The sequence below is a fragment of the Microcaecilia unicolor genome, chromosome 5, assembly GCF_901765095.1.
Source record: "Microcaecilia unicolor chromosome 5, aMicUni1.1, whole genome shotgun sequence".
NCBI lineage: Eukaryota > Metazoa > Chordata > Amphibia > Gymnophiona > Siphonopidae > Microcaecilia > Microcaecilia unicolor.
The window spans coordinates 57,901,610-57,915,461 of record NC_044035.1 but is presented as its reverse complement, the minus strand read 5'-3'; the positions used below and the strand labels follow the sequence as shown (position 1 = coordinate 57,915,461).

Sequence of the window (13,852 nt, the reverse complement as noted above, 5' to 3'; positions counted from 1 at the left end):
AATTATGGTGCGGTAGGGGTGGGAAGTACCGCTGGGCTGCTGCGGTAGCCTGGCAGTACTTCCATTATACCGAGCGGTAAGCCCACATTTGGCTTACCACCGCTTACTAAAAGGAGCCCCTAAAGAACTAAGTACATACACGTGGAAGGAGGTAAAAGAGAGACATTTCAGTACTTAGAAAGGAGAAATAAATTCACCATGAGCAGGCATTTTTAAGTGGAAAGCTAAGTCTGGAAAAAGAGGTGTACAGGGGTAGATTGAGGCAGACCTTAGGCAATGTTTCTTCATAGAAAGGGCAGTGGATGTGTGGAACTGCTTCTCAGTGAAAGTGCTGGAGGCAAAATGTTTCATTTCCTTTTATTTTCAGATTTATATGCTAATACCAGAACAGTACATCAACTATCGCAGTACCATACAAATTCATATTTGTCAAATACAATAAAAATTCCTAGAACTTAAGAATAGTCATACTGGGTCAGACCAGTGGTCCATCTAGCCCTGTACCCTGCTTCCAGCAGTGACCAATTCAGGTCACAAATACCTGACAGAATCCCAACTAGTAGCACGATTCATGCTTTACCCATGTCTATCTCAGTAGAAAACTATGGACTTTTCCTCCAGGAACTTGTCCAAACCTTTTTTAAACCCAGATACACTGGCAAGTTAGATGCAAAGCATTGATAAAGCAGGCCAAAAGAGAATACGAAGAGAAACTTGCCCCGGAGGCAAAAACTCATAGTAATAATTTTTTCAGGTATATCAGAAGCAGAAAGTCTGTGAGGGAATCCGTTAGATCATCAAGGAGTACAAGGGACACTCAGGGAGGACAGGGCCATAGCAGACAGGCAGAGGAACTGAAAGAGATCTCAGTGAACCTGGAATATGTACTGAGCTAAATCGACAAATTAAAGAGTAGTAAAGTACCTGGGTACTGAATATCATTAATATTAAGGATTTATTTATTTATAACATTTGTATCTCACATTTTCCCACCTATTTGCAGGCTCAATGTGGCTTACATAATTCCGCAAGTGGTGATTACCAGTTCCGGAAGGAGAAATACATAGTTGAGGCAAAGGGACAGATTAGGTTAGGTTACAAGAGGAAAGTTCGTCCTATGATAAGAGCTAAAGGTAATAAGTTAAACTTCAATCATGACAAAACATGGAAATATTAAAACATTTCCTATCCCCTCACACCCTCTTTCATTGTGTGTTAAGGACATATTAGCAATCCATCCCAAACAAATCAAAACTACCCACCCCAAAACAGAAAAATTCCCAGCCTGTGAGCCGCCAAAGGGGCAGCGGCCCCTTTGAAAGTGCCACATCATTGGCTGCACGTCACTTATGGGCATACTAGTAAAAAAGGCCCGTTTCCGAAACCAATGAAACGGGCGCTAGCATGTGGTTTTTTTTGTGTGCGTGTGTATGTGTCACAGAGTTATTTTGTGTGTGTGTGTGTGAGTGTGTGAGGGTGCAGTGTGTGTGCAGGTTGTTGATGTGTGTCTTTTTTTGTTTTGTTTTTTGCTTGGGGGGTTGGGGGATGTGCTGTGCTGTGCTGGCAAAGTGGGTTGGATTGGTGTGTGGCTTTGAGGGTGTGTTTCTGTTGTATTGTGTGTGTGTGGTTTTGTCTGTCAAGGAGGTTTGTGGAGGGGGGTCTTTCTGTTGGTGAAATGTAAATGTGGTTGTAGGGGGGGTCAGCCTTTGTTGAGTGTTGTTGTTTTTTTCCATGTTTTTTTTTTTTGTGTTGTGCTGAGGCAGCAGTGTTGTTTTAGATGGGCGGAAGGTAGAGGAGCACGTTCTTTGTCTGTCGGTATTTTTTGGCCGTTTCAGGGCTGCTGTAGGGGAATGCTGGAAGAGAAATGTGCTGTTGGAAGCAGTGCCATCTTTTTCCATTGGGCTGGGGTTCTGGGCATCCTGGAGGTGGGTGACGGCTTGCCTGAGGACGGGGATGATTGTTTTAAGTTGGCGGAAGGGAGAAGAGCACGGTCTCGGGCCGTCGGGGGGTGATCCGGTATGTTTGGTCCATTTCAGGCTGGCTGCAGGGGAATGCTGGAACATTTATGCGCTGCAGGAATCAGCGCCGTCTTTTTCTGGGTGCTCGGGGAATCCCCGAGGTGGGAGACAGCTTGCCTGAGGCTGGGGATGGTTGGGCACGTCCTTGGCCGCTTCGGCAAAAGGGGAAGAGGAAGGGGGTGGGGAGTTACCTGCAGCCACCTGAGAAACCATGTATTCTTTGTTTGTTTTGTATTATTAGTTTGCATTTCTGTTGAAGAAAGAGTGGATGCCTTTCAAATGATGGAGGTGGTGTGTCGGTGTGTGGTTGTTTCGTTAGTTTGGCAGCCAGTCTCCAGCGATTCCTAGGCAGGGAAGGAGTACTCCTCCCCCTTCCTTGGTCGCTGTTTGCTGCTGGCTGGGTCGCGGGTAATCCTTCCAGCTGGGCCGCAGCTTGTCCTGTTCGCCCACGTCCCAGATGGTGACGGGCACGTTGTTTTCCGGCTCCTCTGACTCCATGTCAAGCGATCCCAAATATAGTCTGTGCTATAGGCCCTCTGGCACTCTTCAGTACTGGCACTAGGCATTTAAAAATTTCTCCCCCCCCCCCCCCCCCCCCCGGTCTATTTTTGCACATACCCACAGCAGGAATATTCTTCTCTCGTTCCAGCGGTGGTTCTGTGCTCTCCGTGCTGCACAGATAATGAGCCATTCTGTTGGGGAATGCTCCTCCTTTATTGTCACGTAGTTTCCTCTGATTGGTCCGTCTTACGTTGCCTAGTGTTGCCTGGGAACGGTGTTGTGATGGTCCTTTGTGTTTCAGAATGTTGAGGGTGTTATTTCTGATTGGTCCATCATGCGAGGGCGGGGCAGAGAGACATGGTCAGTGTTGTGGCTTCACCACCATGAATCCATGAACCCTTCAGTGAGTGACTGAGTGACTTCAGAACGTTGTCTTCAGAACGTTGAGGGTGAGTTTTATTATAGTAGATGAGAAAGGTTGAGACACTGAGGACATGAGAGAAAGGGAATAGAGTTTACATTAGTGATCTATGAAAGGAAATTGGGTAGACTAGATCCATGAACTGGAACAGGAATCGTCTAATCAGAACAGCTTTATATTTCACAGTGTGCTTTGTGTTTGGGTATCTGCACACATGGGATGAAGTAACAGTACAAATCAGAATCTTTAGGACGCAGGTCAAAAGAGATTTATTCTGTCAGGCATTAGGTAAAAGATCAGCAGTTATATATACATAGTTAATGAGATGTATGGCAGAGTTTAAAAAGGGGTTGGACAGTTGCCTAAAGGACAAGTCCATAGACCGCTACTAAATGGACTTGGAAAAAATCCACAATTTCGGGAATAACTTGTATAAAATGTTTGTACGTTTGGGAAGCTTGCCAGGTGCCCTTGACCTGGATTGGCCGCTGTCGGGGACAGGATGCTGGGCTCGATGGACCTTTGGTCTTTTCCCAGTATGGCATTACTTATGTACTTATGGATATGATTATATGATTTGGTTTAATTGTTTTTATCTATATTTTTATTGTTCTCCGCCTAGAACTGTGGATAGTTGCAGCCGCAGGCTATAAACATGTTGACTAAATAAGGTAGCTCCCAATTATCTTGAATTGATGTATACTGTATTTTAGGCAGTAATGGGGGAACCCACAAAATACTAACTGAAGATATATTTTCTTTTTTCTACCAGATATATAATGTGGATTTTGATGGCCTTTTTGGAAACATTCATGCTGTGATTAATGTATCTAAGAAGCTTTTGAATGCTCTGGAAACGTCGGACTCTGTGGGTATGGATCCCTAACACTAATAGTATGTTGGTTTTGGGTGGATGATGTGACCAGGAAAGAGGTGTAAAATTTGTTTTGCTACAGAGAGAAATTGTGAAGTGTTTCAGGGTGGATATCAGTGAAATAGATCTGCCCAGAGTAAATATGGCTTGACTCTGAACGAGGTGTTGCAGCTTCTCAGTGAATGTAGTCTTTAACTGGCTGTGTTAAGGTTTGTGCAGAGTCCCTAAGTTGAAACCTCTTCCTGCTTTTCATTACATTTCTAGGGACAGTGTTTCTAGCTCATCGAACAGAACTGGAAGATGTATATAAGGAGTACTGCCAGAACCATGAGGAGGCCATTGCACTGCTCGAGGGATATGAAAAGGATGACAAAATACAGAAACATCTGTTAGAGTACCTTGAGACTGTCAAGTATGAAATCTAAGTCTCTCCAAGTCTGTCATTGATTCTTGATTTCTCTGTCAGAATATTCGCTCTCTTCAGTCTCATTTAACCGTTAGCCTTTAAGTTGCCGTTTAAATTACCTTTCCCATTGTTCTCTTTCTTTTTTTCTAATTTCCCTTCTTCCTAAACATCAATTCTTCCCTTGTCCATTTGCTGCCCTTTTATGTCTCCTCTACTTTCTATTCTTTTGATACTACATCTTCTTTGGGCTTCCATCTTGGTCAGAACCAGGGTTGAAATCTGATGCAGTGAGCCTTTATTTGTAACTATCTGGGATTTTTTTTCTTTAGTCAATATCTGCTAACTTTAATCTAATCCTAGCAGTGACAATCCTCAGATGGGGAGAAGTCCTGCACCAGGGCTCCTTCCAGGACTCTTAAATCTTGGGCCCTAAATCCAGTCAATAGGTGTTGCTCTTGCACAGTCTGACTTCCTCTGTCCCAAGGGGTTGCACATTTCCCCTCCTCGGTGAGTGGAGGGCATGAGCTAGGAGGAGTGAAGCCCAGATCCCTCTTTGAGGATTGGCTCCATGATCTCCTTGCTTGTAGGTTATTGCTGCCCCCTCCTCCCGATCCTGAACAAACATACAGAAATATTCCTGTACAGGATATTGGAGAAGGGTGGTCAGAAGCTGCCAGTGTGCACACACAAGCACATCTCAGATGAAGTGCGTGCACATACACGCCTCGGACTCCAGTCCTCAAGGAACACAGAGAAGTCCACTTTTCAGGGTAACTGAAATATGCACAGTGACCCCACACTGGAACCACTGCAGTTAAATAAATCTCAGTTATCTGCAGTGTAAATATCCTTAAACCAGACCTGTTTGTGATGCCTTGGGACTTTTTCTTTTAGCTCTGTGGGCTGTGAATTGCTGTCTGCAAATTGTAAACAGAACTTCTGAAAGTCTCGGCTATTGCATTTGGCCCCGAACTTCCGTGCAGAAGTTTCCATTGCATTTATTCCCATCTGCAGAACCCCAGTCCTTGAGAGCCATAAACCTTTAAAGGACAAACATTGTCTCCCCTCATTCAATATAGTGTGCCAATTCGGCGCATAACTTCTCTGCTACGGTGGCAGTTACACACCAAAATGGCAGGTATGTGCTTTTGTTCCCTTAGTTGCTGCTGTGTAACTTGGCACTTGAGTGTTCTAGTGCACAACTGCAAGGGGGAGGGAGGGTGTTCATGTAGGAGTGACACTTGCAGGCCATGGCCATGTCACCAAGCAAAGTCACAACTTACTGAATAGTGTCAGTTACGCACACAGGATCACAGGATGCCACATTTAGGTGTGTGCATTTACATACACTATTGACAGTGGTGTAAGTGGGAGCACCTAAATGATGGAGCGTAACTGCTGACTTAAGCTAGTCAGGGCAGTCGGTGGGGGGGGGGGAGGGGAGGCAAAATTCTCCGGGTCCGTCCTCCAAGGGGGGGGGGGGGCGCCGTTGCTGGCAAGCTTCTTCCTGCCTGCCTGCCTGCTTCTGGGTCTGTCTCTCTCCTGCATGCCAGGACCCGGATGATTGCATTGACACGATAACCTGGGTCACCCGGGTTTTCGTGTTAACGCAGTCATCTGGGTCCCGGCACACAGGAGCAGGAGACGACAGACCGAGGGAGGAGGTAAGGGGGCAGCAGTCCAAATGTGTGTGGGGGAGGGGGCGCAGTGTTCCAGGTGGGGCAGGGGTGGTTGTCAATCGAGCCTGCTCCAGGCCTGGCTGTGTCTCTCAGCGGCCCTGAAGCTGTAACAGATTTGGCATGTAAATTTGCCATTGTAGGAATACTAGCATAGCATCATGTTTTGGCATGTAAATTTCAGGGCCCTTCAGCATGAGTGTATGATATGGACAGCAAAACTCTGATATTTTCAAACCATAATGATATCAGGATAGCATATGTGGGTTGTTGATATGTTTTTATTGTTGATTTTATTTTAATTAGTTTGTTTTTGTCTTATATGGTTAAATTGCGTATGTTGGTTTGTAATCCGCTTAGAATTGTAAAGATAGTGCAGAATAGAAATTTTGAAAATAAATAACTAAATGTGCTGTGTATGTGTTAGCCTTTGGCTGGCACATTAATGAAGCAATCTTTAAAACCAGATGTGTTTGTGGCCCTCAAAGACCCAAGTTGCCCACCTGAGCTTGTTATATTTGAAGAGTTTTGTGAATTTGTTAATCTGCTATGTGTATTTTTTGTCACTAATGAGTTGCATTTCTTTCTCTCCTGTATTTTGCCATTACCCTGTGCTCCAGGAGTCTGTATCGAGAGTGGTAAGTAGTCAAATGTCTGTCACATTTATACACGTTAATGTCTAATCATTCTTCCTCTTCTCACATGTAAAATTACTAAAGGACAATGTCCACCCCCCCCCCCAACAACCCTGCTGTTCTTAGAAGAAGGTTCACAGCCATAGGCCTAGTTTGGGGTGCACACAGGAGACAGCACCCCCTTCCTCCCAATGTTGCAGATTCTGATGCTGAACCAATCCCCTCTCCTCATTGCCAGTATGACTTTCTTGCTCTTTGTCCGCCGAAATAAGCAGGCAAGCTATAGTGATACATCCAGCGCAACACAAGCTATGACCATTTCTTTATAAGTACAGTGAAACAGTGGATAGATGCCCTGACTAGCTATACATGGTGCCTCATATAAACTGTCTAGTTGGACGATATGGTTGCACTGGGCATCGCCAGGAACGTGAGCAAGGAACATCTTGTACCTTGAGAAATGCGTCTACAAGATATATTCATTTATAAACACGTGCAAGTTTTCTATTCCTCTAATTGTCATTCCATGTGTTTATAGCCAGTAAGTGAGGCATGTCCTCCAGCGAGGCATTCTGATTAGAGGAACATGCTTATGTATTGTGTAACAGATTGTATTGCTGCAATGCAGATCACAAATGCACTGGACTAATGTTAGGACACTGTAGTAGTGACTTATGAGAAAGATTGGTAGGGTGAACAGTAGAGAGCTGTGCTTTAAGTTTTAAAATTGATAGACTGGGGTTCAAATATTTAAAAATTTTAAGAGCCACATTTTTCAAAACCAGGTTTCGTTGCTCTGGTACAGGGATGAGGGTAAGTGGCAATATAGTTTATAGTTTATTGAGGACTTGCTATACTGTATTGCTAGGTTAATTGATCATAGCAGTTTACAATAAAACAATAAACACCAACCAACATAAAACCTGAAAAGGAACTCCAGTACTTGATAGGACAGAGACCATTCATACACACACAAAAAAACACAGGAGTATATAGAAGGTAACAGGAGTACATGATTACTGATAATCCTGAGTCCCTGAGAGCAGGTGAAAAAAAAAAAAAAAAACAAATCAGTGAGATGAGGCTAAAGGCCCAAAAGCTAACTGAAAAAATAACTGGGCTTTCAACACCAACTTAAATTTAGGGAAAGAAATTTCAGTGTTGATGACCCAGTTGCATTTCTCACACAGTTTATAGAGCTCTTGCTGGGGAGTACCAGGCTAATGTTCGTTGTCTCATTCAGTTTGGTGAGTTGGAGGTATCAGTAGTATAGGGAGGAATTTCTTTGGGGGGTGGGGAGCAAAGTAATTTTCTCCTTTACCCAACAGAGCTTTCTGTGGAGCAGGGGAATAACCCCTCTTGTCCCCCCCCTACCCCCACACACACACACATTTGTGGGAGATTATAATAGTACATTGTAGGAGAAGAGATGAGCATACAGAGTTTAGGCACCAACCTTTAAATCTCCTACAAGGAACTATAAATGTAGTCTCCTGTGATTGATGTTGTCCTTCTGTTGCCACAGGGGCTGTACAAACTACATTAATCTGGGATCGTTCCTTATAAAACCAGTGCAGAGGATCATGCGCTACCCTCTGCTTCTCATGGAGCTTCTTAATGCCACTCCGGAATCTCACTCAGACAAATCTCCTCTCACTGAAGCCGTCCTGGTGGTGAAGGACATCAACGTTAACATCAATGAGTATAAACGCCGAAAAGACCTGGGTAAGCCAGTCTGGGAGGGGTGTGCATTACCAGTGATAAACACGGCACACAAACTCTACCCTTCTCTTAGGACAGGGTGGGGAGACTCCACCTGGCAATTTTAGGTCAAGGTGAAAGCGGTCTGGTGCATTACTGATTGGGAGCCTAGGGCAGGACAGGGTGAAGAGGGAATCTGTCTCCCTCCCCAGCTGCATGTAGTCCAGCCAGGGAGAGCTCATACTTATTATTATTATTTTATTGGAAGGGTTCCCGGAAACAACAGCATTTCCAAGCAATCCTTCATGCCCAAAGCGGCCTACGCCTTGGTTATTGTGCCAGGACAAGAGAAAATGCAATTCTGCTGATCACAAGCCAGCAGAGGCTTTCCCTGCTGAATTTCTGTAAAATCTTCCGTGTTTCTGTGCACTAATTCCTTTTTGATATTTCCCCAGTTTTAAAATATCGCAAGGGGGATGAAGACACCTTAATAGATAAAATCTCCAAACTCAACATTCACTCGATTATCAAAAAATCCAATCGTGTCAGCAGCCACCTGAAACACCTCACCGGCTTCGCGCCTCAGGTGAGAAGAGCAAGAACAAACGTGTCTGTCCTAATCTGTTTTGTACTGGGCAGGCAGAAAGCCGTCCAGATGTGCTCTCGGAGAGATCTGCTGCAGCAGGGAGTGCCTTGTGTGTGTGCGATATCTAGTAATTGTTCCGCAAGAGGCAAATGATATTTCTGTAAAGCTAGGCCTTCTGGAGCCACTCCTTGCCAGCTGGGTTTCAGGACTGACCCAAGAATTAAGACAGTTCTATAAATTGTGGCTGTCTCTGTGAAAAACTGACTAAATTAGCAGATTCAAAATGTTAAGAATGGCTGATTTTTCATGTCATGGGTCCATAAGCAGTCTGCAGAAATTACATGTTTGAACTGTATTTTTTTTGTTATGTTACAAATTGTTTGCTCTAACAGGATTCATTAAAACCTCATTTTTTTTTTGTTTCTTACGATTTTAGTCACCTTTTCCCAAAGATGGTCACAATTGATACCTTATTTTAGGCACCACAAAGGAGCACACTTAGCACCAGTTCTATAGAAGCTTAAGGGTGGACCTAAAGCTGCATTGGCATGCAAAAGGTTAGGCCTGCCTCCATGACAGATCAGTGACTGGTGACAGTAGGTGCACCTAAGTGCGCAAGTGATCATATTCTAGGTGTTGTACACATCACTTGGCGGCAGGGGCGTAGCCAGACTTTGGCGGGAAAGGGGTCTAGAGCCCTAGGTGAGGGGGCACATTTTAGCCCCCCCCCCCCCCGGCGCTGCCGATCCTCCCCCGCCATTTCCCCCCCCCCCCCCCCCCCCCCCGCCACTGCCATCACCACCAACAACTTTCACCTCCCCCTCCCACCACCAACCCTCCCCTGCCGCTGTCATCGGCTACCTTTGCTGGCTCAAAACGAAGCCTTGCGCCGGAAGAAGAGGACCTCGGCTGGCAGGGGTTAGGGTCCCCCACCAGCAAAGGTAGCTGACGGCGGGGGAGGGTTGGCGGCGGGAGGGGGGTCGAGAGGGACATCGGCAGGAGGGTCCAGGGCCAAATCTAGGGGGGGCCCCGTGGCCCCACGTAGCTACGCCACTGCTTGGCGGCATGCCTATGCCCCACCCACATGTTCCCCCCCCCCCCCCCCCCCCGCCCCGACATTTGCATGCTAAGCAATTTAGACACACTGGACCTGATCTTCCGCCAACGGCGATCAGCATTTTGCTTACCACCAGTGGTGTTAAACCCAGAAATTCAATGCTGAGCCGTGTCCAGGCACTGGCATTGAATTTCCGGGTTTCTGGAACCAGCTAACACATAGCTGGTTAAGTGTGATTTTCAGCATTTTCACTGGCTGTGGGTTACCGCATGAAGACAGGACTGACTTTTATGTGGTCTAAGTCCTAGTTGGTTAAGTGCTAAAAATCGGCACTTAACCAGCTACATACTGACTCTGCCCCAGAACGCCTCCAAAGTAGCTGGTTTCCAGTTAGGCGCTAACCAGTTAAGTGCCCCTGAAAATTAGTGGTTTGCCCCAAACAGATGATTTAACCAGCCAGGAGGCGTTTCTGGGTGGTTACATCGCTTTGAATATTGACCTCACTGTTTATAGAATAGCGCTTAACATTTATGCGTATAATTGCCAATTAGTGCCAGTCAGAAGAACTGAGTATGCGCAGGGTGCTGATGTCAGTGGCTGGGAGTGCAGGCACTGTCTACCACAGGGCTTGGAGATCCTCATCAGCTACATCAATGGTTCCTGCCGCTGTTGGATGGGTCTGGCCAAAAGTGGACAGGCCCACCCGGCTACACCCTGATTGAAAGGCAGCAGGATTTCATTGTTTGCCTGATGTTCAATATAATAAGCAGATCTAATACCAGTAAGTTTATGAAAAATGTATTAACTGTCACCACTGAAAATGAAAAACGCTATTGTTTTCTGTTGACAAAAATGACTCTCTATCCACCATAGTTATTAACTCGAAGTATCCTTTTCTGTGAAACAGCTCAAAGATGAAGCATTTGAGGAAACTGAGAAGAACTTTCGGAATCAGGAAAGGCTGATAAAATCTTTTATTCGGGATCTTTCCCTGTACCTGCAGCACATAAGGGTGAGTAGGAGACCTGCTGGGTGGGGGCTCCAATAGTCTTTCGTGTCGTGGTAGGCTAATTGATGTGCTTTGAGAGTAACTGAAATTGACATTGCGACAGTAACTGGACCTTGAGTTCTGAAATTACAATTTTGGAGTTTCATTAGTAAAGACATTTGGATTTAATGGTCAGGTTTCTGTGCCTCCCTATTAGTAAAATCAGCTAAATTTAGCCTCCTGGTTTCACTACAGATGAAATTTAGCCATTCAAAAACTAGGTGGCCTGGACGTAGGTTTAAATTTGGAGAAAAAGGTAAAGCACCTAGCCCACATTTCCAACACCAGAAACCTAACAAGTGCTGCAGTAAAGGACTTAAATCTAGTGGACCCAATTTTTAAGAGAATTTTCAGTCACAAACCACCTTCCCTACTTTCAACTGAATATTTACCTCAATCCAGCATGCCAGAATTTGCCTGTTTGACTCGAGCACTCAATCACGACTGAAAATCAACCCTATAATGTCCAGATTATTTCAGTACAAAAAAGCCAGAACAGATTCTGATGTTCACTGTATTACTGAAATTGATTTGATCTGCTGTCATCTGGACTTGGATTGAACTCGCCTTCTGGTATGTTCCCTGCACTCCGGATGTTGATTGTGACCTTTTCTCCTCATGTTTATGGATGTACTGCTATGATCCTTTTGTTTATTTACAAGTTCTCTTCTCCTCCTGGTCCCAGGAATCTGTCTGTGTGAAAGTGCTGGCAGCCATGAGTATGTGGGAGCTGTTTGTGAATAAGGGCAGCAGTGACCTGGAGAAGTTCCAGAAAGTGCATCGTGTTATCAGCGAGAAGCTCTTCACCGACTTTGTAAGTGGCCTGTTTGTTGGTTTCCACAGCTCTTTTTGGCACCCCTGAGTTTTGCGTTTTGTTCCTGTGCAATCTGAGCATTTGCTTATGTTACTGAAAGCATGCAGAGATCCAGGAGCCCTGATCGGCATCATAGAGACTGGAATTCTAGTGGTGTCTCTGGGTTCATCAGGATCTCAGCCGCCTTGTGTGGACGCATGTCTTTGTCACTTCTGGTTCCCTGGACGTATGGCTTCTCTGCCTTCAAAAGCCAATCAACCACAGTTTCCTGAAAAGTGCTACTACTACTCATTTCTATAGCACTACTGGACACAGCACTGTACACATTATATGCAGGTGCTTTCTGTGTCCCTAGAGGGCTCACAATCTAAGTTTTTGTACCTGGGGCAATGGAGAGTTAATTGACTTGCCCAAGATCACAAAGAATGTCAGTGAGATTTGAACCGTGACTTTCCTGGTTCTCAGCCCAATACTCTACGCCTCTGCTCCAAAATGGCCAGACCCCCACTGATGCCAGAATTAAGAGCTGTAGGATCTGTTCTGAAGTCCCAGAAGGACATGGACATAAGCTTGGAGGCTAACAGCCTGTTTCTTCCTCACACACAGCTGCTGCGCCTTCCTGCCCCCCACCCCCCAAATGGCTCTGCATGGCAGGCAGCAGAGTAGGGGCTGTGCACATCTGGTTCCTGCAGCTGCTTTGCTCCCACCCACTTTATCTGTAAAGGAAGTGCATGAGGGGTGGGTGGAGCAGCTGCAGGACCAGGAGTGCAGACCCTGCAAGTCCTCACTATTGCTGCTAGTACTACAAGTGCTTTGATATCGTGACCTCAGGGATATAAGTATAGAAAAGGGAAAATGAGGGGAGAGGAGAGGAATCAGAGGTTAGGAGGGTGAGGAATCAGATAGAAAATGGAAGGGAGGAAGTGAGGGGGCAGGAAAAGAACCCTAAAGAGAAGGAGATTAAGGAGACATAAGTGAATCTGGAAATTGAAAAGGAGGAGGAAAAGGCAGGAGATGAACTCGACGAGGGGGAGTGAGAGGATGGTAGAAGGGTTAGTTGCATTAATAAACCAAACTGAAACCCTGAAAGGGCCTGTAACATTAGTATAAAGAGCCAGGACACAAAGCCTTTCTTCTGTTCCTGTTTGCAAAGTGTCCCACAGAAAGCTGCACAGAGATCCACCCCTTTCTCCCTCTCCTCATTGCTTTTCTTTTATTCCTGTGTAATTGAATTATCCCTTATCCAAATGCTCAGCTTAGAAGAGGATGAACCTTAGAAACCAAATGACTAGAATACAGGAACCTTAGGGGCGGTGAGCATGTGGAAGCTGAGGACTGCACCCTTCCTTCCCCTTCTCTACACACACACCCACCCCTGCACACCCCACTGCCATAAATATCCTATGTAGAGTTTCCTCAGATGGTAAATATCAGCCTTTCACTTCAAGGTTGGAGTTCTTCAATGCATTCATTATACAACAGGAGAAATGGTTGGGTTGCTTATGTAATACGTGTTCAGTTCCCAGTTAAAATAGTTTGTGGCACACTCATTTCCTGACAAGTGTAATTCAGTGTGTGTATGCGGGCCTGGGCTGAAGTCATTTGGCAATTAGATGACATAAAAAGATGAATGTGTAATGTCTGAGGTACGAACTGACACCTCAGATTTCATCATCGCTGCACAGTAACAATGTGAGTAAAACACTCAGTTCATTGTTATGGCATTGCACACATGTGGGTGACATAACATATTTACGTCCCCTCCTCTACCAAACTGGCATCAGTCCAGGAGATGTACACAGTGTCTGGAAAAAATCAGGACCCCCTTACATAGTTTCCAATTACTTTGCAATTGTTTGAACATTTAATATGACCTTTGAAAATACATTTCTCCAATCCTTATTAGGAAACTCCTCTATCAAACGTTTTGCACCATAAGCCTTATTTTGTCATTAAAATTTAACCACAACTTTATCTTCTTCGCTAAACGCCATTTTATTAAAATGGATCTTAATGGTCACTTCCTGAATTGATGTCATTATGAAAACAAGGCTCATCCAGTTTTTACAGCATCTTGCAGTAACACCTGCCAAGAATAGTTATAATTTTTTAATA

General features: G+C 45.0%; 2 protein-coding genes across 7 annotated transcripts in view; one reads left to right on the top strand and one right to left on the bottom strand.

Annotated features, from left to right (window-relative positions):
* ALDH18A1 (aldehyde dehydrogenase 18 family member A1) overlaps positions 1-13,852 on the bottom strand; it is a 948,333-nt gene that overhangs the window by 696,428 nt on the left and 238,053 nt on the right. The gene's annotated exons all lie outside the window — the stretch shown is intronic.
* The window catches only part of DNMBP (dynamin binding protein), a 226,898-nt gene that overhangs the window by 198,200 nt on the left and 14,846 nt on the right, over positions 1-13,852 (top strand). For all 6 annotated transcript variants that reach the window (XM_030202924.1, XM_030202923.1, XM_030202929.1 and 3 more), the window contains 7 exons: positions 3,713-3,812; positions 4,079-4,226; positions 6,517-6,534; positions 8,057-8,256; positions 8,688-8,818; positions 10,783-10,887; positions 11,609-11,737. In XM_030202924.1, the coding sequence (XP_030058784.1) occupies positions 3,713-3,812; positions 4,079-4,226; positions 6,517-6,534; positions 8,057-8,256; positions 8,688-8,818; positions 10,783-10,887; positions 11,609-11,737 (831 nt within the window). The remainder of the gene's footprint in view (positions 1-3,712; positions 3,813-4,078; positions 4,227-6,516; positions 6,535-8,056; positions 8,257-8,687; positions 8,819-10,782; positions 10,888-11,608; positions 11,738-13,852) is intronic.